This window comes from Corvus moneduloides, chromosome 2, assembly GCF_009650955.1.
Source record: "Corvus moneduloides isolate bCorMon1 chromosome 2, bCorMon1.pri, whole genome shotgun sequence".
Taxonomy (NCBI): Eukaryota; Metazoa; Chordata; class Aves; order Passeriformes; family Corvidae; genus Corvus; species Corvus moneduloides.
The window spans coordinates 80,159,043-80,185,745 of record NC_045477.1 but is presented as its reverse complement, the minus strand read 5'-3'; the positions used below and the strand labels follow the sequence as shown (position 1 = coordinate 80,185,745).

General features: G+C 39.1%; 1 protein-coding gene across 1 annotated transcript; it reads right to left on the bottom strand.

Moving 5' to 3' along the window:
• Nucleotides 1-461: 461 nt before the first annotated feature.
• Nucleotides 462-26,697, bottom strand: GPR180 (G protein-coupled receptor 180). The gene is made up of 9 exons (XM_032100044.1): nucleotides 26,331-26,697; nucleotides 23,601-23,759; nucleotides 20,458-20,652; nucleotides 16,907-17,087; nucleotides 16,654-16,703; nucleotides 12,974-13,131; nucleotides 6,551-6,742; nucleotides 6,122-6,199; nucleotides 462-4,454 (listed from the first exon to the last, which is right to left on the bottom strand). The coding sequence occupies exons 1-9, from the start codon at nucleotides 26,476-26,478 to the stop codon at nucleotides 4,296-4,298; spliced, it is 1,320 nt and encodes a 439-aa protein (XP_031955935.1). The 5' UTR covers nucleotides 26,479-26,697; the 3' UTR covers nucleotides 462-4,295.
• Nucleotides 26,698-26,703: the final 6 nt, after the last annotated feature.

Here is a 26,703-nt window from a genome sequence, read left to right as displayed (position 1 = left end):
GTGTCAGCTCAGGGGAACAGGGACACTATTTTTGACAGCTCACAGCCCAAATTAGCTGCAAAGTCAAACCACACCTTCAGGTCTCTGACGGCTATGGAGACTAGAAAGATGGCAGAGAGGGCAAAGGAGAGACAGGAAAAGCGTGAAAACAAAACAGGCCAAGGATAAAGAGAATACACATACTACATGCAAAGCAGGGCCTGGACTGCAAGTGTTGATCGTGGGAACAGATGGAGAGATAGAGAGAGAAATGACACCCATTACACTCAAAATCATATGTATGAGAGAGGGGGAGAGGGGAGGGCAGAGACAGCACAATGGGAGAGAGAATTCGCAAGGCAGGAAATAGATTTGCAGAAAATAATGGTTTAAGGAAAACCGGAATCGGAACTTAGTGTTCACTGGAAATTCACAGCCTGGTAAGATCAGTGCAGCTAGAAAAGGATTCTCTGAAAACTGGCTTAATACTTTCTCTTTTAATGTTTGACATTACAAGGAGAACCTGCTTTTTGTACACTGCATAGTCAAACAAAGAGTTAAAAGGTACAGCCTAACATCAGCATTGGCCAGCCCCATAAACACTTATTCTATCAATTAGAGGCAGAACATTGCACAGAATAAACTAAAGCCAAATCAAATAAAGCGTTCTTCCAGTTCTGTAGAGGATTGAGATGCAAACAGAAAGATTTTGATACTTCCACAGCTTTCCACTGGCATAGGAACCAGAAAGGAATATTCATTTAGATCTGGCTATAAATGTTTGTCTTGTGTGGGAGGTCTTAGTATTGTAATATGTATTAGAAACTTGGTATTTTTCCAATCAGGTCTTTCCACCTCCATTAACATATTTAATTGTAAATATTCATTTTCCTACCTGAAGCACTTTAAGTAAATATACAATAAACACAGTCTACATGTAAGGGGAATGAATAGCTGAGACGACTTGTGATGAGCCCCAGAACTGCTCCAGACTCCACATTGCTGGTCAGGAGCAACGCAGGATCCTTTCCGACAGCTTGTGGGGGGGCAGGGAGGGTCTTGCAGACCAAGTTGGTGATCCCATCCTTTTGTCTACTGAACTGAGATCTTCCCTCCCAACCTACAAACCATAACTGATGCAAACTGGAATCTGTGCCAGCAGAAAAGGTGATGGCTGGCCAGGTGATGCCCTTTCTCACATAGATTTTGTCAGAGCACAACCAACTTCAGTTTGCAGTCTTGTCAATACACTCATACTTTGTGAGAACTAAAACACAGAGGCAATAGAATGAGCAGACACGGTAACCCCAACTTTATTTAAAACAGAACTGCATGATGCACAGAAACTCTCAGATGAGATGTCATCCTCTGACCTCGACAGTACTGCCTTCAGGGGAACCCTGCTTCGGCTTCTTGCAGCAGTGAGGTGTCAGGGAGCCTGGAACTGCTGAAGCTGTCCCCAAAAATTCCCCAGGTGCGTGGCAGCTCTCTGCAGGCACAAACCTGCACCCTGTACACACTGGGGCTACGGGGGCACTGGAGGAGTGCTTCTGCGCACTGCTGTCACCTAATGCACACCTGATGTAGGGCGCAGCACTAGTTCTGCGGATGTGTGCAAAAGCCCCAGTTTGTGAGAGCAAGCTAAATTTTTTTCTTTTTTTTGGTGACAGAAAGCACATTTTAGAAGTATAGTTTTCAAGTTGGGATGCATGGATTGAAGACAACTGGAAGAAGGCTGGAAGCTATTTTTTCAAGATGAAGTTATGAAATCAAATTGATAGAATGGGTAACAGTGTGGATAAGCATGAAAAAAGCAAGGTCTTATCAGCTGTTCTCACTAAATTAGAAAGAAGAGAGAGACTTTTACATACTTGAACCACTCCTCAGGCATGATCCAGAGGCAGTAAGTTTCAACACACAGTACAGGTTAAGTATGAAGCTCTGTCCATTAGTCATACTTGAAGACTCCCTCTCCACTCCAAGCTATCCTGCACCAATAACTGAATATTACTGCAGTCATAGTGACGTACTGCTACAGTGCTAAGAGACCTGGGCACCTGCTAAGAGACCCTTTGTACCACTTACCCTGAGAAAGTGAAACTTAATTGCTATAGTTACATTAATAGCAAAATTAAAATTTATTTTCAAGTAACTGGATCCAGTGCCAAACTAAGAAGCTAATGTTACCTGTTGACTTAGAGGGCAACGTGGGAAAGATGTAGAAGACACCACCTCATGTTTCATGCTGACACTAATGAACTACAGCTTGTTGTGGGGTATATTTATAAAAAGTGAAAATAAGGTAAATGGTATCGTAATACTGACCAAGTCAAGGCAGAACTACAGGAAGTAAGACAGTACTTCTGGAGAATAAAACAAATGCAGCACCTCTTCTGAAAGTCACGTAGAGGTTTTTTTGCATAGATTAAAACTTTTATCACGATGGATCATAAACTGTAAAGTAGTACTTGTGTCTATCAGAAAATTCTATTTTATGTGTGAATTTGAAGTCTTATACATGAGGACAGATAGAACTCTTACTACACTATTGGAGACTTATCAAAAACAGGATGCTTTTTTCTTGAGAAGATGAAAAGTACAGAGATAAGCAGGGAAATAAAGACTGAAGTTTTAACCAATAATATTTTTGTGTGGTTATCAGAGGAATGTAATAATTAATCTTTTAATCATTCTGAAGATTGTGTGAAATCATAATATCTCATCTTTTCCAGCCTCAACCTGCCATTCTTGATCTGAATTACAAACAATAAGAAAGGAGATGATTTAATGAGCAACTTTGTCATGTTGCCATTTTGCCTTAGTCAAAGGCAAATGTCTAGTTTTGCCTCTAAACTAAAATGGAACAGACTTATGTTTCAACTATGCTCACAACTGAGGGAAACATAAATGGAGAAGTTAGGGCTATTTTAAAACTAGAACACTGGTCTTCACATTTTCACAGAGACATAATCAAATACACACTGTTAAGAAGAAGCAAACACTGATTTACCAAAAAATAAAATCCATTTTGTTCAGAAACACACACCTATGAAGTCTAAACAAAGCTAAATCCAAAAGGAAAAATTTCACTCACAATGGCAATAGGTATGTTCTTATTATGAAAGAAAAAAAAAAAAGTCAGCATGATTTAATCATACTCTATAAATAGGCACTTCAATAAAGTATATTTTACACTGGCTTTCTGAAGGCTAGGGCATCACAAAATAGAATGGCTTTATTACAATGGATGGAAGATGGCAACTACTTAGAACCCAGTGCCAACATGGATTATAACAAATCCAGTGAGTATTTTGTTTTTCAATTATTCATAGAAAATTTAATCCTGATTAAGTATCCTTGGGCAGGAATTCATGGGTAGTTGATGACTGAAACCAACATTTATTTGAAATGCTTCTGTTAATTTAATCTGTGTATATGGCTTAATTATGATTGAATCCTCAATGTAACAGAAATGAATTATATCAGGATTAAAATTCTAGTACCACATCACCCATTCCATTTTCTTTGCCTTTTTTTTTTCCTCTTTTAAAAGATGCAAGGCTGCTGTTTTAATTACCTTTATGTTGGTATGTATTCTAAGCCTCAAAAACAGTTTAGACCTTGATTACTGGAAATTTTTGGTTACATTTACTTTTTTTTTTTTTAAAAGACAGATATTAACCCTATTTACATTCCCATTAGAATTTTAACCAGTATGAACATTAGATGCAAAAAAGGCTTTTATTTTACACCTATGATGAAGGAACGTTTCTTGCAGTCAGTTGTGAACATTTCACATATGTCTTCTAGACTATTCTCCCTCCTTTCTTTCCCCATCTTTTATACTGATACATAAAATGCATTTTCTCTAAAGCATGAAAATAAAAAAGCCCTTGTACTCATCGTTATGCATCACACCAATTTCACAACTGGCCTATTTTAAACTTGTTTGAGCATGTAGATGTTTTAAGAACTGCATTTTATAAGACCTTCAAACCTAGTATTGACACGAAGTAAGGGCATTTTTGGTGTCTGTGAATGGGAGAGAAAAGATTCATTGTACTCTTCTGTGATACAGCTCAGCACCACTTGTTAAACAATACCTATAAAACTATTCAAATTATGGATTAATATACTCCACAATACTTTTAACACATTAATCTAGGAATCTTGTCGGACCAAACGTCTGTGAAGTGCTCTGATATCATCACTCAGTTTTCCAGTGAAACCAACGTATCATACACTTGTGACAAAAATACCTGTATATTTAAGTCATTATTGCACATTTATTACATAATGTATTCTTCCTAAACATCTCAGAAGTGATGTCGATTTTTATGTCCAGAGGATACTGTTAGTGGCAATGTCACTGATGACAGTGAAGATACTTCCCAATATAGACTATGAGATAGAAAAAGTCTGTAGAGGATAACCATGGAGATGCACTGACAGAGGATAACACCTATGGTAATAATCTAGAGACAAGAAAAGAGAGAAAAAGAAATAGTAAGTCAAAAAAAACCTCTCACCAGACAAGCCACAATAAATTTCTATTAGCATGAGTGCTTGAGGTTTAACTTTAAACCTTTTAATACTGCTGCAGTTACAAAAGATTTGAACATGCACCTTAAGTCCAGGAATCAGACTCTCACACCTGGGTGTTTTTAAATCAGTAGATAGCCCTGGGCAAGTCACATAACCCTTCTGGCAGTCTCTGTTCTGGGGAATTTCAGACTTGCAATTCACCACCCATGCAGTTTCACAAGCAGAGGTGATGTTTAGATATTCTATTCTTACAACAAACAGAGTGGGGGTAAAAAAAAAAAAAAGCAAGCTCAGAAACACTTTGCACTAGAACAGTCATGGAGCTGAGAATAGTGATTTATCAATCTCACTTAGTCAGACCTCTTTCAGTTCAAGACTCTTAATCTGTAAAAGCTGTGTATGGCTGTATTTATCAAATGCCTAAAGGTGTAACAATTGTTTCTGAGAAAGCACAACTCTTCAGTTTATGTACAGGCAGTCTTTTAAAATACATGTTTTTCTTAAATAAATATGGTATTTATTGATCATGCATTTCTTTATTGTATTGAAGTGTATTTGAAGAAGCAAACACAGCTGAATTATCATAGTGTAGGAACTGCAGCTGCACATAATGGTTAAACTTGCTCAAATGCAAGAGTAGAGCAATTGTAGTCTTCCTTCAGTAAGCTCAAAATACTGCAAAAATACCACTTTACTGATCCCACCTCTAGAGACTGTCCTCCTGCACTAGGGATGTTTTCATCAAGCAAAACAAAAAATCTCTTCATTAGTAACTCTGGAGAAATAAATCTTTTTCTGCCTAGATTTCCTTTTTTTTTTTCTGTAAATCAAATACAGTATTTAATTGATTATATCTATTTAATAAAACCTTTTTCTTTCCCTTACATATCCTCTACACAAATAAAAGCTCAATTTATGAATATATTTGCATACAAATGCACAGACGGTTACAAGCATAAAGAAAAGCAGCAAACCCTAAGAATGCACCTGAGAATAGTGGTGCACTCCATCTGAACATGGCAGGCTCCATGCATGGAGTTCTCCAGTTCCCAGTATGTTTAAGCAACCAAGAAACTCAGTAGTCCACCTTTGTTTTTAACTGTTTGGAGCTTACAAACCAAACAACATATTTGGACAGACTTCTTGATCTAAAGAACACAGTTCAGCTACAGGTTCTCTGACCTATTTAGCCACATAAAGCTTTTAAAGGATGAAGACTAAAAAGCAAACAACAAAAAAAATCCACTGATTTATCTTTCTACTCCCTTTGTTAAAAGAATCCCCAAGGTGTTTTTAATTAAAAGCAAACAAGCAAACAATAAAACAAAACACCCCCTCCACATTTTCCTTTGACTTAACAATCTCTCCCTCTCCCTCCCTTAACCTAGAAATGATTACCCTTAGATGATTCGAGCCCTGTATGCCTTTGTAAAATATGACTCACGTTAGCATCAATGAGAGCTGTGTGACTAAGACTTTTCAAGTTGCTTTGGGGTCATAAGATTAACAGCCTAAGAGCATGAGTTTGCTAACAAACATTAAACATGAAGAACAACTACTATTCAAATTTCATCTCTTTTATCTTGCCTGTACATACCTTTTCTCTTTGATATTCTCTGAATATTACAGCAATGGTTGCAAGACATGGGTGGCACAAAAACCAGAGAATGCAGGCCTAAAAAAGAAGATGAGTGTAAGTTGTAAAATGACTACATGCCAGCTTAGAAGAAAGAGATGACAGTTACAGGAACTACATTTACATTTCTGTCTATTTTATGAACCCATTGTTTAATTTTCAATCAACATAACGAAAACCACACAATGAAAGGTGGGATTTCTGTTTTAAAAAGCTCTATACTCCTTGTCAAATTAAAATGACTACTCAGAGTATGATGGCAGGGTGCAATGTAATCAAATCAGACACTTTAACTTTGTTACGCAAGAAAAGAGTTTAGTGCTTCAGTCAACTGCATGCCACAATTATATTTACAGAAGAAGGGATCAGTTTGCTTGATGTAACCCATACTTTGGCAAAGGTGGTATAGAACTCCCTTTTCAGCGTGCTTCTCTCCACCGTGATAATCTGGTAGAGCCCAGCAGCCAGTGACAGAGCTAGGCAGACTCTGAGGCCAATGAGCAGCCCGCTCGCCAAGCCATGGTGCAAATGGTAGCTGTGGTGATTTGTATCTTCAAACTGCTCCCAAATTAACAAAAAGCTCTGAAAAAGAACAACAGCAAAGTACACTTACAGTAAACCAGGTTACACTAAATCTCAACCTTCCCATCACAGATTAAGTTATCTGGTAATGCTCCACTCGTCAGCCACTTCCATGCTAAGCAAAAAATCCCAACAAACTCTAGTCTGAACTGCTTTTTGGTGTGACCTATTACTCCAATTGCAACTGGCGTGAACATAGTCTCACTTCTTGGATTCTGTAACTTTTAGAAACCTTGACAAGTTAGTTTCCTCTAATTTGGGTAGAGGACATGTAGCACCTTAGAAAAAAATCTAAAATAATCACCTGAACACTCGTCCTACTCTGCAGGAAGACCACTGAAACGCTTTCACAGAGCTACAGGGAGGTGTCTCCTTTCACTTGTGATCCACAACCTGTAAAGCTTGTTTCAAAGGCAGGCGACTACGCCTTTTCTTTCAAAATCCTAACAAGATTCACTTTTCTTTTCAAAGATGGGGAAGTAAGAGGGTGGTGCTGCTGCCCCTTTTATACAATAGCCTTAAGGCTCAAGCATTCACCCAGGTTGAACTTGGATCTCCCACAATTCCCTTCTTTGCCTACAGGATATCCAATTCACATCTCCCACCTCCTTGGAGAGTGCTGCAACTGCCAGGCTATAGGGTGTTCTTGGGTGGGCCACTCTCCACCCCTTCTATTGAAGCTGTGCCATTGTGGAGAAAAGAATTCAACAGCAGCTAGGTCAGAAACTGTGAGCGAGCCTGACTCTGCAAGCACCTGGCTCAGCAACCTCCTAGGGTCTAGGAAAGGGAGTGTCACAGGTTCCAAATGCCATTCCAACATCTGGCCAAACACTCTAGCCAACAGACAACTACATATAAGATAGGAAGCCCCTCCTTAACTCCCAGTGTTGTATCTGTCTGCTGCAGAATCCAATTTCGTAGGAACACTGTGAGAAACAATATTGATATTCTCCAAGGAAAAATAGACTAACAAGTGCCTAGTTTCTGAATCTTAGTTGTGAAGAAGGCAGGCGCCAACCAGTTGCATAAAAAAATGTGTCTTGCTGAAGAACACCTTTTCAAGACTTTGGGAATGCTAACATTATAAATTAGAATACACATAAAGTTTAGACTCTCTGAGCATCATGTAGCAGCTGAATGGCATTTCAGAACTTGAATATACACTGGAATCCAGTCCACCTAGTGCACATATCTAACTTGCACTGAGGCTTCAGGTGCATAATAAAGCAGGTTTTCTGAAGAAAGGTAGGCAAATTTGATTTATGAGTGAAGTAGCTCTGAAGGCCTTCAGAAGCAGACATTGTATGGCTCAATTTAGAAATATAAATTAGTCAGATTCCTTTCTGAACACATTCAAAGGCTTTCTCACTACATAAAGACAAAAAGGTTACTAATACTAACTTCTTAAAAATGTGTAATCCACCTGTGCCTTCCAAAGATGGGTGTCCTTGAGTGTCATCAGTCGAGTATTCAAATAATTTTTGCTCAGAGTATCCTCAGAGAGTACTCTTGTACTTTCCCCCTCCCTTACCTAGGGGGAACACAGCCCTGTCATTTCACAGCTGCTGTCATTTCAGTCACTCCTGAACTACGTGGATGGAAAATGGAAGGATGGGAGAGGGACAGATGTAAATTATGCGCGTCTTCAACATCACGGATTACTAGCAAACAATCTGACCAACAGGCTTTAAATGCTCTCACCATAATGCTCGGAAACTGAGTAATTTCAAGCAAACATCTTCAAATGATCAAATTACTTGACTGAGAATTCTGTCAAGGACTAAGACTAAACTGCTCCTGAATCCCTGAGATACAGCACAGTGCTTGGTAACATTGTGTCTACAGCACTAGTTTTGGCATGAAATTGATGAATTCCTATCACAGAAGTTATTTCAGTCCAGTTAGAACATGCTCAGACAACAAACAAGGGTTCTACCAGTTACAGAACCACTGCAGTCTTGTGAGCATTTTCCTTTTTGATATTTACATTTGGGAACAGCAAAAGTATTTAACTTACCTGGACTGTACATATTCTGCTTGAGAAAATGAAAGACCCCTGAACCTATATATAGAATCTTCCTGACTCAAGCAAGCTTCTGGGGCGAAGCCATATAGGCTGATGGAGATAGAAGTGTGATACTGCTCTAAGAAGAAAATATCCCTGGGATCTACCTTACCTTAAAAACCAGAGCTCATGAAGGCCTAAATTTTCCTTAGTCTACACCAAGAGTAACAGCAAAGGAAGCCACTTTCATGAGAAGATGACAAAGACCTGGAGTAAAGGAATCATGAGAACAAAGCCCAAATCCACATAGGATAATAGTGTCTGACAGCAGAGTATGTCCTGGACTAGCCCTTTAAAGAGTGTAAACAACACAACATCAGTTGATCAAAGGCTGTGGTGACAGGAATGTGAGATCACAAGAAGTCCAGTTTCCTTCAGGTTCATTAGATATTCCAAAATAAGCAGAAGGCAGAGGTGTTAGAGGCAGAGATGGAACTGTCGGGGCAACACAGTGTTAACACGGACAAGGTGAAGGTATCATTGCCCTTACTGTGAGCTGGGGCTATTCTCACTCATCTGGGAACAGCAGGATCCAATAAAAGAGAAATCTGTGAGATTGAGTGTTTCTAGGTAAAAATGGATTAGGCAATCTGTTCTCAATGAAGAAGAGCTTTCATAGACAAGCACGATGGTGAAGTTTAAATCCCTTTACTTGTGAAATAAAAAAAAAAATTAAAATTTGGTTGAGAAATCAAGGTCAAGGAACTCTGAAGTCCCTTACCTTGACCACAGAAAGGCAAGTATCAGCTCACTTAGCTGCAACATCAGGAACAAACTGAAAAACACCAGACATCAACCTGCTGAAGTAGACATCAGAGACATCTTTTGTTGGCAGTGAGCAGAACTATGTTTGAGCTCTGAGAAGAAATTGGGGGGGACAATTCTAATTGTTATCCAGAAGAACAACTGTGCTTAGTTTGCAGACAAAAGAACTTGATGAGAGAGGTAGCTAAAGACGTGACTCACACTAGCTATGTCCAACTGCTTCTTCATAAGGTGAAACAGAATGACCATCTCCTTGTTTACATAATACACTGTTCAAAATTCCTGACTTTACCTGTACATAAACCTGACCTATGCTGGCTCACAGTGGACACCAACCACTGTCCAGTACTGGCCTTCCTCTTCAAATACTAGAGGAATGATGGCCATGGATATCATCCTGATGTTCCAGATATACAAGCTGAACCTCCACATCCATATGAAGAAGAACCAGACACTCTTCCTTTATGTCATGAGGAAACAATTATGGTAGAACTCCTCCTTCCCTTCACTATGCCTACACTGAATTTATGACAAGCGAAGATAACATATCAATCTCCAGCAAAGACAGGTTCTCATGGGACAGATCACCCCTGAGAGGCAAGGGGAAGGGGGAAGCAAAACAGAAATTAGAAGTAGCAGCAAGGCAAACAAGCTGCTTCTAACCATGTCTAGTTCTCAGGTATCTGATGTCACACAATGCCAGTACAGCAAAAAAGGGTTTAGATCTAAGGCCAGAGGTAGAGCTCATTCTGAGCACACCTAAGAACCCATGTGTAGGACGATGTCTAACGCAGTAAGATTCTATGTCATTTTGATCAGGTTCAGAGCAATCAGCTATCTTTCCAGAATCACTGCCTCCAGTCTGGTCAGCCCTGAAAGCTGAAACTGGTCAGGTCTATGTGATGGGAAGGGCCTGCCATCAATAAAGTTCTGCACAAGGTTTGTGCCTCAGCAGCAGAAAGTGGAATTTCTAATGAATGCACAGCAGCCTGGGAATCTTTTGTTCTGTGGCTGAAATAAAGAACAAGTTAAGGCAAGGGAGATGTTAAATGGCAGACTTGTCCCTCTTTTGAGATGTTACCTCTCTGCAGCTGTGAAGACTACAAGACATTGGCTGACCAGAAGGATCTGTCCACCCTACACTGAAGGTAACCCATAAACATAGCCCAAGAAATTGCTAGTGCTTGTGCAAAAACAAAAAGAAAAAATCCATAGCATCAGTACAAAGAGGAGAAAAACCACTAAAAATTTGCTGAGTAATCTGAACTAGTAGTAGGCAAACAGGCTAAGACAGTTTGCCAGTCAAAACTGCATTTAAGAGTAACACGTTTTCTCAGGCTGTCCACTTTCTTTACTTCCCTGAAAATGAGATGAGGACAGGTACAGGAGAATGTCAATAAAACTAACATGGTGCAATTGCTATCTGCTGCATTAGGGTAACGCACATGGTTTCCAGCAGCCCCTACAGCAAGTCCTCAGAACATCTCTGATTATCCACATCAAGTCTATCCAATCTCTGGCACAGGAGGAAGATGGCTCTCCCATAAGAAACTCTGGGAAAGATCAGAACAGGAAGAAGGTTATTCTAGGTTTTTAGCCATTAAAAGTGCCCACTGATTGATTACAGCAGGTCAAACACCCATGTCAATCTAGACAGACCAGCGAACAACTGACTAATCCACAGATGAACTCTTGAACTCACCACCTTCAATAGAGGTGATACAGTCTAAATCCTGCTCCCCTGAGCTCAACACCTGCACTCTCTATTCAGGAGAACAAATCCGGCAGAAGGTGTATTTCGTACTGAACCATGAGGTGGAAAATATCCTCTCCAGAAGGGCAGGGATACTCTTGGTGTGAGGGAACTTTTGCTGGATACAGCAGACACTGATATGGGGGTGCAAAACCACCCAGGCAATGATATATTCCAATATCAATTTTCTGTTCCTACAAGATTCCTGCTGAACCTGACATTCCCAATGGTACCAGGAGGAGATGTGGTAGAGCTGTGCCTTACTCGTGAGAAGTAAGATGGACAACATTGTGCTTATGCTCCAGTGCTGCTCCAAGAGCCAAAAGATGTGTAATGGACCAGTCTTGGGGGAAGCAGCAGATATGTATGATGCCTGCCCCACTTTTACCATAAGTAACAACCAAAATAAAACCAAGCTGATTATACTGAGTGCCTTTTCTATGTATAGGAAAAGGAAACAACAACAAAAAACTTTCCAGTCTCAAGTGGCAGAGTACTAACACACCCATACATATGCACAAGCACAGAGGCATGAATGAAATTAAATACTTTAGAAGTCTTCTTTACCACCAGCATGTAAAACTTCTGGTGCTAGATAGACTCATTCCACCTTACTTTGACACCCATCTTTAAATCTCAACAATCCCATTGACCTTAACAACCTTTGGTTTATATTCTTAATTAGCAAGAAATGTCAGCTCCCAGCTACTCTTAATGTTCTACAAGTCCACTTATTTAGTTTAGAAGCAGCACTAATTACAGATACTACCCAAATGACACAAAAATCTTCAGTATAATCTCTTCCTCATTACTGTCTCCAGTTTCTCCCTGCTCTTCTCTTTCTCAATGGTTTTCAGATTCTCTTGTCTTTATGATGTGATTTAAAAAAATTTGTTTACAAAAGGCACCACCAGGGCTGAATGATTTCCATTACAATTTACTTTTAAGTTACTGGTTTACTTAACTTTCTAATTTATACTAATGGAAAATATTTGAATGAAATTATGTGTCAGACCATTTTGTATATTTGCAAGACCAATCCTGCACATGAACCTTTCAAGAATTCCCTTATATTGATTGAAAGGACCATTAGACATTCTATTTGAGTGCTTCCAAAAGGAGGGCAGTGGTGATTTCCTTTTTTTCATGACAAAGAATTTGTCACAGCAGCTTTTCTTGTCTTCCCTCCCATGCTTCTGGTTGTCAACCTGCATAATGTAGTTCACAACGCCTCAGTTGTACTGATAACAACTATTTATAGGACGACATTACAAATCAGATCAACAAAATGAATAAAAAATATTTTTTTACAATTTTTTTCAGTCTAGATTGTTCCACTAATCTGGTTCACAGTATAATGCTACAAACAATTGGCACAACCAGGAGTTTGGAAAACTGTGAGAACTTCTTACGTGGTTTTATTGCTAGACAAAAACATACTGTGGAGCTACACCTTAAATTGTTGAAGTAAAGAGAAGGTGGTGCTACCTATTAGACATACTGGGTGCACATTATGCTGTGGGCTTTTTTCCAGTCTTGATACTCCCTCCCTCATAAAATTAAAATATTGAAATTATTTGGTTCACAGTTCTGTCATACTTAATAGCAACCATACACTTCAGTGTAAGAATGAATATGAAATACAAACCTGTGTAACAACAACTACTACAGCAATGCCAGTAGATGTTGGACTGGAATCCCACTGAAGAGGTCTGCCATGAGATTTCTTCATTCTGCCTATTGTCCAACCCATACACAGACTCAATAATAAATACAGCATTTGTATCTGTGAGACTATGTCACACACTATTGAAAACAAAGGAAAAAATGAATAAAATTACAACAAAAAAAGTTTTGGTTTTTTTTTCCTATAGCAAAGAGAAATGTTCTGTATACCCACAAACTACGAATGGATGCTTATGCCTCTGTATCACCTTTTAATTTTGATGAGTTAGATCAGCTGAGGTTGCTTTGCCACAAAATGTGGCTATTTTGTGGAGTTTTCAGTGACCAAACAGATCACCACCAGCTTTCTCCCAGTTATGCTGCAATTCTGCAAGAACACAGGCACAGTGCCACATCTTTCTAAATCCCACTCTTGTGTCAGAGTAGTCTGGGCTCAGGAGTGCATCTGCATAAACAGACTTATAAATGCTAAAGAACTAAAATCATATGGATGTTAATCATAGTGCAAATATGAAGCATGATTAAATGAACTCCTTTCTTTGCTCTGAAGAACTTTTGTTCAAAAATCAGATAGTTACATTGTACTTTAAATTAATTGCACTTTGTCTTAAGGATGTAGTAGCTTCCAGAAGAAAGCACAAATATTTAGGACAAATTCCACTCTGAGATACTTAAAGGGGAAAATATAATGAATAACCGTAACACAAACTTCATTTAGATCAACAACTTGTCTGCATTTCATTTCATTAAATGCAAAGTAACTTTGCCTCATTTTGTTATATCCATTTTTACCTCTGTTAGGGAGCAATTAACACATACTCCATAAAGTTACATTCTTAATCAGTGTCTCAAACTTGTGTTTGAAGCTGCATCAGAATAAAGAAAACTTTAAGCTAGAATATATTAAAGTCTTTATTTGTAGCCTTGCTGCAGCACTACTAACAGTAGAAAAACCTGACAATTTCTTTCTGGGTGATTGTTAGCTTTAGACTGGTAAGTTTTTGACTTAATGAACAATTTTAAAGTTGGTGCTGGGATCTGACTCGTACTGGCATAGCAGAGATATAAAAAAAATTGATTCTTACACTATATAAACTGTAAATTTGGTTCAGAAACTAGAGATTGGGCACTACACACAGAAATGCCTTCTTTTTCACTTCATTAGTATTTTAGTTCTATTAAATTTGTTCTTTATTTGTAATTTTCATTTACACTATCAGGTACAAGAATAATATTTCTGTCACAAAAAAAATTAAGCTCTACTTTTATACAACCGGAGTGTATTAGAAAAGATAAATACCACATCTACTAAAAATACTGGCACAGAAAATGTTGCCATTATACAGAAATTAATATGGATACAAGGGAAGTGTGTCAAAAGAAGATCATCTACCATATTTCCCTGATACTCAGCAATACTAGCAAAACAGGGATACAAGAGACTTCAAAATGTAATTCCTGGGATATGCTTGGTATTCTCAGAGTTTATATGCTTAAATGCTTCTTAATGTGTTAAGACACCTTTACTGTTTAAGATCTGTCAAGAGCTTTTAGTAAATACAAACTTGATCATTCTTTAATAAAATGAACCAGCACTGATTTTGGAAAAAAAAAAAACGATCATGGAATTATTTTCCAATGCTACCTCTGGAGAGACAGTACTCACTAGAAAAAGAATTGTTACATCAACCAAAGGCATACCAAACCAGTGTCACAAATCCAAACTAGAAAAATGACTAATAAATCTGTGTGTTCTAGGGAGCATTTTATTTTCTGTCACTCCTTAAGATAACCTGCCCTATAAGGTATAGCCAGACCTCATCTCTCAATCATCTCTTGGATATAGATACTGCTCTGCTTCAGTGTGGTAACAATTCAAGTGGATTCCCAGCTAAATTTGTGTAAGACAAAAATCCACAGCCAGCTTTCATCTTTGACATCCCATACACCTTGCTAAAAAGGAACAAGGGTGAGAAAAATTTTAAAGGTTACAATAATCCCACAGTATTCAGGGGCAGCGTTAAAGTCATGTTACCGAGCTGATAGCATAATTGTCTGATTTCATCACAATTCATCTTTTTTGACTATTCAACAGATATTAGTCTTTGACTTTTCACATTTCATTCTTACCAAAAGTTAGAACACCACCACTTGCAATGTTTCTGAGTGCCAACATTACTTGTGTAATTTATGTAATTATTTAGGTGGTTAATTAGACTGAGGATCAGGTCTTTATACGTGGTAAAGACTAAATCATATCAGGAAAAGAGTAATTGCTGGAGATAGTACCCGAACAGGTTTTTAGAAAGATATTCTGGACACACTGCGATTAATAAAAATTTTAACATTTAATTTTAACTCAGATTTCTGTTGCCATATAGGAAAAATGGTATCACCTTCCACCTTCAAACTATATTACTTGCCATGAGCCCTTCTTCAGAACTGGAATTGCCACTGAAGCTTTCCACATTTCTACTACTTCTGCTCTTTTACTGTTTTGGAAACCACCAACTTCAGAGACAGTAAGAAAGGAAAACTTTCTAACCTGAATTGATTCAAAAATAATATTAATTATAACTTTTGTTTTATCTAAATAAAAGTGGGCTTTTGACTACAACACATACACAAAAAAAAATCTAACATGCAGCTACTCTCTCTGAAGTTCTGGCTGGATAGTTAACACTGGGGAGGAGTTATGACTACCTCTATATTCTCCATTTCATTTACTTTCATGAGACGAGAAGGAGCATTTAATAATACAGCTGCTGGAGAGGTTGCAAGGAGCTGCCAGCTCAAATGGTTAAAACAAGGAAAAGGCAATTATTGTGGTGCCAGGTGCCATCAAGAGGCTGATAATTCCAACTGCAGCCTTCTAAACGAGCTCTAAAAGGGAAATACTTCTCTATATAGGCTGTTACTCCCCAGCACTACCAAAGTACTACTTTCTTGGGGTGCTTCAAACCAGTCAAAAGGAATTTGCTTGGAAAGAACCCCCAATCCTTCAAATGTGAAATGCAGAAAAAAACCCCCAAACTACCCAACAACAATGCTTAACCCTGAAGAATGGAACATGATTAAGTTAGTGCACTTTGGAAAGGGATGCAATAGGAATTTAGTTCCAGTGAGAACTCAGAATATCTATACAGAGTGGAGAAAAATGTTTTGTTAGCATCGAACCTTCACATAAGCACTTTTTGTATCACACTAATCATAAAATATGTTCTGTAAAATATGTTTTCATTTAAAAATTGTTAAATTTGTTAGTGAAATGACAAACTCTATAAAACATGATTAAGTTTCCTAAAAAGCTTGGCTTTCTAGATCCAACTCCACAAAACTCTTCAATGTATTGAAAGATTTACTCAGGTGACAGGCATGTCTAAGTGTCTGTAGCAAGGAATCTTGAGACAAAAAAATCCTTTGAAAAATCCTAAACAATATCACAGTTGTATAACTTCAAATACAGTTACTGTAAACATCTAAACCCTTTTTTTTTTCTGGAGGAGCAATTTATAGTATTTTATATTAGAAATCCAATTATGTGATCCAAGATCATAGTACAGTTCAGCAACAGCATTTGCTAATGTATTATACAGATTCACGGGTAGGAATATGTAAGAAACAGGACATAAGCATACTCACATTCTGCCAGACTTCCCATAAAAGGAGCGCCTATCCCATCTCTAGAATAACTGAAAAAATAAAAAGATTGTATTTTTAAGTAGGTGTGTCTTAAATGGGTCTTCTCTCTTAGAAGTACATTTAGGCAATGATGCAATTCAAAGGTCAGTCCCATGTTTTGCTGCAATCCATCCCAGGCAAAATCATGTACTGATCTTTACAACACATTGTTCTTCAAATCTAAAGACTGAAAGCAAAAAAGGAGCAAAGGTACCTTGAGAAATGCAGGTAGTTGGCAAAAGCTGAACCAGCCTGCAACAGTAATGCAATTGTCAACACCTTTAATACACCATGCATAGGTCCACGCTTCCTAATTGTTTGCCATAGGGATTGTGCATATATGCAAGCACTTAAGAAGTATGCTAGGACAAGCAGGAAAAAGAATTCATGTAATCCTGTGGAAAAAAAAGAAATACAGCTTGGTTTTTATGAAGAAACATTGCTACTAGCAGCAAATAACTAAAACAAAACAGCGGGGTTTTTTAATATAATCATTGGGCAATACCTAGCAACTGTTACCCAAAAATGGTAGTACAGACAAAATGTCTAAATTCTAGTAAATTTTATCCAAGAAAATCGATGAACTTTATCAGAGAACCAATTATTATTTGATCTGACAAAATATTTTTTTATTCAACAATACCTTTTCTGAGCAGAGGTTTGCAGCAATTACCAAACTAGTGTAAAGTGGCACACAGTTCCTTGATATACACAAAATAATTGTAGCCCGTTTGATCAGTCAGAAATATATTTATTAAAGGACTAATTTTAGCTCCCTTTGTTTCTTTGTTTCATTTTGTAAAGGCACAATCTGAGGTGAGAGAAACCCAGAACAGACTTCTATTTAATCTTTTTAACCACTGGGTGTCACTCTTCCTCTGCATAAAGCAGCTCAAGAAGCACAGTTGATAAAGTCCGGAAACTCATAGATAAAGAAAAGTAGCACAGAAAACGGTAATTAGTTCTTAGCATGTGGGTTTTTGCACTTGTCTTAAAAAAAATCCCAAAGTTTTTTTAGCTTATTTATAAAACAGAAGTCCTCTAATTTTCAGTCTGGCAGTAAGTAGTCTTTTAAGTTAAGCTCCCCTTAAGACCTCGATCATGGAAATCTTTTCTCTTGTCCATAAGCTTTGCAACCCATCAGGAGCTCCCAAAGGGTCAAAGCCAGTGAGATATAAGCAAAAACGAGTAAACAAACATTTTTCACAGAAAACTTTACGTTTTCTTTCTCCAACCTTCCTTGAAATCTACTGGTGCCCACAGAATCAGATTCTAAAAAATGCTTTCTCTCCAGCAGCAAAATAACTCTGTTAAAAAGCTTCCAGCCAGCTCCACCCAGAGACTGGGAAGAGCAAGTATACACATTTCAATAGCTGAGCTGAAAAACATTAGAACTGGATGAGTTCTGAATAGTAGCTAGCATTATCTTCTACAACTGAAATTAAGCATTTTGGACATACACACAGCAAAATGGGAGAAAAAAGAGTGTAAGGTAATAAAGAGTCTTAAAAAATTCCATGCCACTCTGCTTGTCTTGTACACTGATACAAAAGCATGATTTATGAATGACAAAAATATGTGGTTCAGATCAAATCTTTCTTCTTTCTTTCTGCTTCAAAAGATAGCCACTGAAGTTAGCAAGGACTTTGATAGAGTTATTTCTCACCACAATGAGTGAGATCCCTTAGAAAACTCTTTAGGAAAATCAACTAGCTTTTAACAAACACTAAGCAAATTTATGACAGAAAGTTCCTTCCAACCACAGACAGAGTGTAGATTATTGGTTTGAGACCAAAAGGGTTTAGGAGAAAGCTGCACTAAAAACCAACTATAAAAAATACAGAAAAGTGTAATTTTCAACCTGTTTTCTCTAAGTTTCCTGACTTTCAAGGAACCTAGTTGACAGACAAAATAAAACATTATTTGAAATACCTAACTTCAAAGCTCTTTAAAACACTGTCTACCTGTTCAGCTGCCTTTAGAAATCCTAGATTCCACTGACACCGTACCTTATGTAGAAGACCCCTACCATACAAAATAACATTACTTGCCAGGGATCAGAAGTCAGGCCTCCTCATCTCTCAAGGCAAACATCTTAATCACAAGGTGAGAGCCTCAAGTTCTTTCCTATGCTCTCCTTATTATTAATTTAATGTTTGAGATGTCCTGTGCCAGGCCACAGCCTTAAAGTAACTCAAGTGAAGGATGACCTAACTAAAACCTTCTGTAACTATGTAATTATTAGTTGCCCGCACGAAAGATGCAAGAAATGAAGCGGGATCTTCTCTCTGATACCCTCTCGTTCTAAGTTTCTATGGAAAAATGGCAAAGACTATTTCCCAAAGATGCATTAAACATCAAATTAAAAAGGAGAGAGAATGAGAGAGAGACGAAATTCTCCTCAGCTCTTTGAAAGCAGACCAGTGCATGTAACTTCAGGATTCATGGCAATAATGCAGGTTTTAATTCTGAATCAACAGAGGTGTTCCTCTGCAACTCTGGAAGACATGGCATGTACAGCTCACCTCGCTTCCTACTTGTTAGATCTAAGTACATGCATCCAGCACATTTACACACCTCCTTACCCAGCATGTCAGCTGTTCAGAGTTCTGCTTCCAAGTACTCAGTCTTCCTACAAAATCAATACAGAACCAAGATGCCTCTAGGTCTCTACACCTCTGCAGTGGGCCATATGATGCCTTGTAGCTGCTTTGCCCCTTGATTTAGCAATTACTCCTTTAGCTATTACTCCTCTTTGACAGTAAGTACATTAACCTAGAATTCACTTTTGAAGACCAAATTCACCAAACAAAAGCTGACAATTTGTAGCATAAAGTTAAAGAGAGAGATTAAGTCTGATCATGAACCTTGAAATCCAGATTATTAACGTGTTACTTTCTTGCAGATTCTGCTAAATGTTCCAGTGAGTATTTCCTTCCTTTCAAAAAGTGAGCTGCCTTTGTTCCCTCTACATCCTTTTGAGACCAAGAGTGACAGCAGGGCATTTGATTCTGGGCACAGCAATTAGGCTCACCCTGGGTATGTAGGTCCACTCTTTGTAGGAAGGCAGACTAAGCCTACAGGCCCCTTCCCTCATAACAGACCCAGGTCAGTGACATGCTGATGAGGCCTCCCAGAGCAGTGATGCTACTCATTGCAACAAAGAACACATTAGGCTGGATTGTCCAAAGCATACAATTTTATGTAGGCGTTTCTTAAAATGTCTTGATATTTTTCTTTGGATGTTTAAAGACTTAAAATTACATTTCCTAATTATGACAAAATCCGGCCTGACAAACCTAATCTACAGCCTGTGACTAAGGCACTTATAAAGATCTAAGCATTGAACTGAAATTGTACTGGCAAAATGTTTTATTGTGCATGTACGCGTGTTGCACAGAATCAAGTTTCACACAGCTAAGGAATTTCACTAATTAATTAAAATCAGGTATTAAGTCCACATTCAAGTGGAAGATTACAATTTCAACATGTTCAAAATACCTATCAGCAAAGATTTTAACACTGACTTTCCTTGGGCATCTACACTTCTAGTTAGGCAAGTTTTGGAAAGTCCGTCTAGGCAAAGGAAAGGATTTTTCTGTGATGACAGGAAATGAACTCAAGTTTACTCTTTGTACGAAAACAGAATATGAAATATAAGAGGCTCTGCTATCCATTCCCCATACTTTTCCAAGCACAGTAAGCACTGATGTGAGTAATCAGATCCTTAACTTACAAATCTAATTTTAAGGAAAAAAATCTTACCAGATTCCCCTGCGCTAAAGTGATCTAATGGATTCCCTTCTGCATCTGGGTTTAGTAAGACCATTTCAAACTGAATATCCTCGGATTCAGAATAATTCTCCTCGCAGGTAAACTTGTCTACATAAAACACATACCATGTTTCCGGATAAGGAATCTGGGACACTGTCAGATTTTGCTCTGTGTGGTTCACAGTCACTTTAGAAGAAAACAAAACAAAACAAAAGAAAAAACAAAAATAGGAGTAAATACTTGATTTGTTTGGTTTTAGAAAACACATCTTTGCATGACGATAAAACTTAAATCCACAGCATCATAAACAGGTTATAAACTGTACACAGCAGAAAACAGACTTAGTTTTGAAAGCTATTCGTAACACCAGAGACCAGACGTTCAACTTCATCTTTTGTTTTCAAACAGGTGCAGGCAAGGGTTGGTGAGGACACTGCATCCCACCTCTCAGCTCTTAGCTCTGCTGGGAGGGCTCCTTTCTTCCAGAAGCCAGAAAGTGCAAACTGTGTTTCCTCTGCTTAGCACATTTCCATCCTTTAGTTCAGTATTGAGATGATTAGCTATTCTGTACTACCCACCAGGTACTTCTGCAGCATGAAAAATACCTTTGTGAAATTTATTTCACTCTGTTTTCAAAGAGATTTAGAGCACCAAACAGGAACATGTTTGTTTACTGAGCATGTGAGCTCAGTAAACAATAGCATGCATGCTTTAAAGGTGCAAATCAGTATTATTTCACAGGACCTTCCCCAAACTGTAGCATACTGAATTTCAATTGACAGTTAAGGGCTGAAACCATTATGTAATCAAAATGCATATTTCAAATCAGATTACATTTAAAAACAACTATGTAAGATACTCATGTATCATCTGCTCACTATCTTACCACTATTTTTGCCTAAAAACAACAGTTAACCAAGCACAGTCTCTTCAAAACAAACACTTGATGCAAATGAAACCTGTGGCTATGTTTGGCTGAAACTGCAAGAATTGTTAGCATTGTTACATTGTCTTCCGAACTTGAGTGCTAATCAGCTCAACCATCTCTCTGAAGGAGAAATAACAGTATCAGATGAATTCACCTTAACAGTTAAAGATTACAATGGCTAAGGATGAAGAAAAAGAAAAATTTCATAAAAACCCCACAAAACACGTTTCTTTTGTGGAAGGCCTTTTTAAATGAAAAAGCTGCAAACATACAAACACATTTTCCCTAAGTATTTTGTAGACATAATTTATAACTAATTTCTAACTTGAAGCCTACCTGTGAAAAACTTCTATGTAATTCAAATAAACTTGTTTCAACTACAAGAAGTTATTTTCTGTTCTCTTAAGGTATGAACTGAACAATATCAGAATCCACAAGAAATTGTACTATATGTGTCTTTGCAGCAATTGTCATGAGGTAGAGACTTGGACGACACGCAAACCAGTATTTCATATGGTGCTGAGCCCAAATGAAAGGCAAATAGTGACTGACAGGAGCAGCTTTACTCCCCATGCCCACACTCAACTGAGTTCTGACACTGCGTTATTTGCACCAAGAGTAAGGATCACACAGAATGTGTTTAATCAGTTTCCTGTCAAATCTGTAAACTGACTCACAGGCAGAAAAGTAATCGATTTTGCCCAAGATCAGCAAAGAGATGCAACTCCTAAACAGAGCAGAAAACAGTGAGTACACTGCTGGGACAGTCAGGGATGACAGACCAACTGCTAGTTATTCCAGCAGCACTTTTGTGCAGCTCTGATGAAGTGTAAGGAAACCACATCCCTAAAAGTGACATCTGTGTAAGATTCCATTATGACAAATGTTACAGGAGATCAATGTGTTACTCTAGGGATTTTGACTGCACAAAGAAAATGTATTTAAAAGAGAAGCTGTAGTCATTTAAAATAGATATGAATGAAGCTTCTAATACTTATTTAATTTCTTAAAGGAAAATTTATGCTTTAAGTACCATTACGATCAACAAATGGTGCAAAAATTATTTCAGTCTGTCTTCTAGTTACATAACTCAATGCTTCTGTGTTTTACTGTTCTTTCACATTTAGATGGGTACTCAAGTTAAGCTTTATCCTGATTAGCTCATCTTTGATATTGTATTAAAATTTTTCCAACTTGTTTTGTACATCAAAGCATGACAGATTTGTGCTCTCATGAAAATATAATTTTGTTTTTGTTTTTTTCCGCTTTGAAAAATGCCATTTCCATGGAACCGGAGAACAGGAGCCTCCTGACAAGTGAGAAATGTTCCTTTGAAAACAAGAGACAAAAAGACAACCTACATATTCTATACTGGTATAACTCTCAGCTCAGATGTTAAAAACTCTTGAATGTGAGATTCGATGAAGAGTATCAAATTACAAAAGTAAAGGGTGAAACAGCATTAAGTTATAATAGGGGCAAGTTATAAAGTAAGGCAGCATGACACAGATTAATTATTGCAGAAAAGAAAGACTTATTATGAGGTGGTGAAATAGAAGGTTTGCAGTACAAAATTACCCTTTTACTTTGTACTTGGGCTACACACTCTCACCTTACAAGCATTTGCTTCAGAAGTTTAGAGGTAACTGCAGCAGGTTCCATCAGTTTGCCTCTAATTTTTTTTTTCATTTCACTGCAATGAAAGTCACAATTCAAACTGTACATTTGACTGTCCCAAACAGATTCTTTACTTCTTCAGTTTCATAGTACAATGGTACTCTTTGTAAATTCTCTCATATACCCAAGATAATCTATGTTACAGAAAATTTGAGATCTGAGTGGAGTTAAAAAAAAAAATCTCTGTACTGAATGACTAAATCAAAACTTCAGCCAAGCATGTACCCTTTCTGAGTTGTGAACATGTGAAAGCATGAACTAGAACTGGTCATAAAGTTTGTCTGTTTCCACTAAAGCCACTGTTTGTCATGGATTTCATTTTCCAGCGCACATAACTTGCAAAGTCTTCTGAAGTGATACAAAGAAAGAAATTTTATTTCCTTGTAGTGGTTTTTAATTGCAGAAGGCCAAAGTCCTAGCTGATGCAAAGCCCAAATTCACTGAAATGAATATTCTAAATACACAGATAACTTAACAGAGTTCTAAATACACCAGTAACTCTGTAAGGAGAAAAAAAGCAGTAACTCACTTGTCAGCTGAGCTTTAGAGAACTTCTCTGTACAGCTGTGATCTTGGATACTGTCCTCCAGCTTCTGCCATTCCTGTGCTTGAAAGAGGTGAAGTCTAGCTGCTTTTGCCACAGCTACTGCTATATTCTTGATTCTGACACACAGAAGAGCATGGTCACCTTGATATTTAAAAAATAAAATCAACTACTCTGTTTTGATGTCAGTTACAAGCAAAAAGCGCGGCACAGATTTTTTTATGAGTAGCTGCACTACAGCTTCACATTACTCTTAAATTTTTACTACTACTTCCTAATAAAAATATTTATGGTCTTTCAGAAACAATTTCTATATATCTCATTAAGAAACCAGTGCATGCACAATTCTCTGTGATGGTACTTAAACAAACCTTCACTGCAGCCCAAGTGTCATTAACCCTCTCTGCTACAAACAGCCTTCCCACCCCTCTCTTTTTTAAAACAGACTTCCAGATAACAATCTTTCCCTTCCTCCCTCCCATCCCGAATTTTATTTTTTTTAAGTTAAAGACAGTGCCTCAATAGTCTCAATAACTAGTTCAAAGTCTAGTACTTTATGACCTTTGTGGCATGACTATGAGCATCACAGGGCAGCTCTTAAGTCTAAAACTAGAAGAACTTAAGTGAATGGACTTTGATGTTATGGATGGATTAGAGCTAAAATACTTAAGTATAGATAACACATGTCAAACTGATGCAAAGAAAATCAAACTTCACAAGTGTGCTCTAATGTGTCAGTCTACCTGTAGAATCATAGAATGGCAGAATGGCCTGGACTGATGGGACCTGAAAGACCACCTGGTTTCCAAAACCCCTACCATGGACAGGGACACTTTCCACTAGGCCAGATAGCTCAAAGCCCCATCCAGCCTGTCCTTAAGCACTTCCAGGGATGGGACGTCCACAACATCTCCAGGCAACCCATTCCAGTGCCTCACCTCCCTCACAGTAAATTTTTTTCCTAATAGCTAATCTAAACCTACTCTCTTTCAGTCTGAAACCATTCCCCCTTCTTCTGACACTACAGTCTGCATCTTGACACACAGAAATATTTTAGTCATTTTAGAACTAGCTCATTTGACAAAATTTATCTTGTCTGAGTAACTCCACATCCTCAAACTTGTCTTCATAATTTCCTTCATATATTGCCATAGACTTCTTTAACCAAAGAGTATCCTAAATTGAAAGGTAGAATTTAGTGTACAAGAAAAATCAATTGGTACCCCAAGAGCACGAATTCCATACAAATTCAAGCAAGCCTTGAGTGGTTTTATATCTGTCAGAGCAACCTTTTTTTCACCCCTAATGGAGGCACCAGATAGATGTGAATCAATAGAGTACTACCACCTTCAGATAAGGAAGGTTTGCCTGATCAGAACCAGTCGCAAGACAGGTCCTGCAAAAACCCTCAAATAAGGTGATCTCCTGGGATCTGTAAAGTGTTGTATGAACTACAGTCTAGCTAAGATTTTGAAATACTAACAGAAGGCTCTAAAAAAAGCTCACTAAGACCCAAAATAGTTGTTGGTATTCATGCAGAAAGAGGAGTGTTTCTATGCAAATACGCAACATCAATTTATAGAATTATATCTGAACACCTACACCACTGACTTTGAATCTTAACAGTCTTTTCTCAGATTTAAACAGTGCACTTTTTCCCTTCAGATCTATTTAGAACACTTCTACAATTATCTTCTAGGACAGTGATAATTAACTGCTTTCAAGTCACTTCATAAGCTAGCTCCACCCTATCTATCATTTCCCATTCCGTGCTGGAAGGTCACGCTCCAACTCTATTTTGCTTATGTCACGTTTTCCTGCATCCCGTTAGATTTTGAAACACTCCACAGAATTGTTCTGCCCTGAAGCTCAATGGGACTGCTGAGCATATAGGAAAAGCACGCTGACCAGCACAGCCTTGCTGTACACGGCACTTGTCATGGTTACACACGTGTCTTTCTGCAAAGTAAAACTTCTTTAGCAAGCACAGTGGACCACTGCTAGAACTCTCTTTCAGCAGGATAGTGGTCAGGAATTATTACTAAGTAATTACTGACTAATAGTCAGAAATCAATACTAACAAGGAGTTAGTAACACGAGAAAAAAAAGCCATTGGGAATAACCAGGTGAGAATTTTACATCCTAATGCGCGGTGTCACCAAGACCACACAGCGATGGGGCACAGCGACGTGAAGCACCGCTGCCATTTGGTGGAGTTCCAAGAGGGAAGGAGCGACGCGTGCCGCAGTGAGAACAGAGCCTCTCTCTGCCGGACACTCGGCCAGGCGTCTCCGCACCAGGCTTCGGGACACGAAGGGAGGCATAGCCCTGCTCCCCTCCGTGTCCCACAGGCCGGGGCTGCTGCCAACTCCTGCATCCAGCGCCTGGGGCCGCCCGCCGCGCTCCGGCCGCGTCCTGCTGCTGGCTGGGATCCCCGGCCCCGCTCCGGCGCTGCCCGGACAGCGGATCGGAGTAGATTGGAGGAAAAGAGGGAAGGAGGTAGCGAGGGAGAAAAGTAGGGAAAGACGGAGAGCTGCGGGGCTGACCTGGTTCCCCACCTCCCGGCCCCTCCGGCCGCCAGCGGTTCCCCCGCGCCCCAGCCGCTCCCTGCCCCATCGGCCCCGTCTCGGGACGGCACAGCCTATCCCTTCCCCATCGGCCCCGTCTCGGGACGGCACAGCCGCTTCCCCGCTCTCCTGCCGTCGGGGCACCCACCGTGGAACTGGAAGCGCGCCACGGGCCGCCACGGCTCCCGGCGGGCGGCGGCGCTGGCGAAGCCGCCCCGCAGCGTCTTGCCGGCGGCGGGGCCCCAGCAGCAGCAGCCGGCAGCGGCGCTGAGCAGCCACAGCAGCCGCCACCGCATCCCCGCGACCCGCCGGACACCGAGATCCTCCTTCCCTCCTCCCGCGCTGCCCCCCGCCGGGTCACGTGACAGCCCCCGCCGCGTTAGGCGCGAGCGGGAGGGCGGTAGCGGCGAGCGAGCCAATGAGAGGGCGCGTCCGCCCTTGGGGGCGTGACCGGGCACCCAGGCCCCGCCCCTGCGACAACGTGTCCCGTTGCCGGGTCCGGCTGTAAAGTAGAGAGACTC

Bases quoted from the DNA above. Each gene is read 5' to 3' on its own strand.
- GPR180 (XM_032100044.1), bottom strand. From the start codon at position 26,478: ATGCGGTGGCGGCTGCTGTGGCTGCTCAGCGCCGCTGCCGGCTGCTGC. The intron at 16,704-16,906 runs GTACCTTTGCTC...TTATTTTTTCAG, and splicing joins AACTACCTGCATTTCTCAAG to TTATTCTAGAGATGGGATAG. The intron at 6,743-12,973 runs GTTTGTATTTCA...GTTCTTTTTCAG, and splicing joins TAGTAGTTGTTGTTACACAG to AGCTTTTTGTTAATTTGGGA.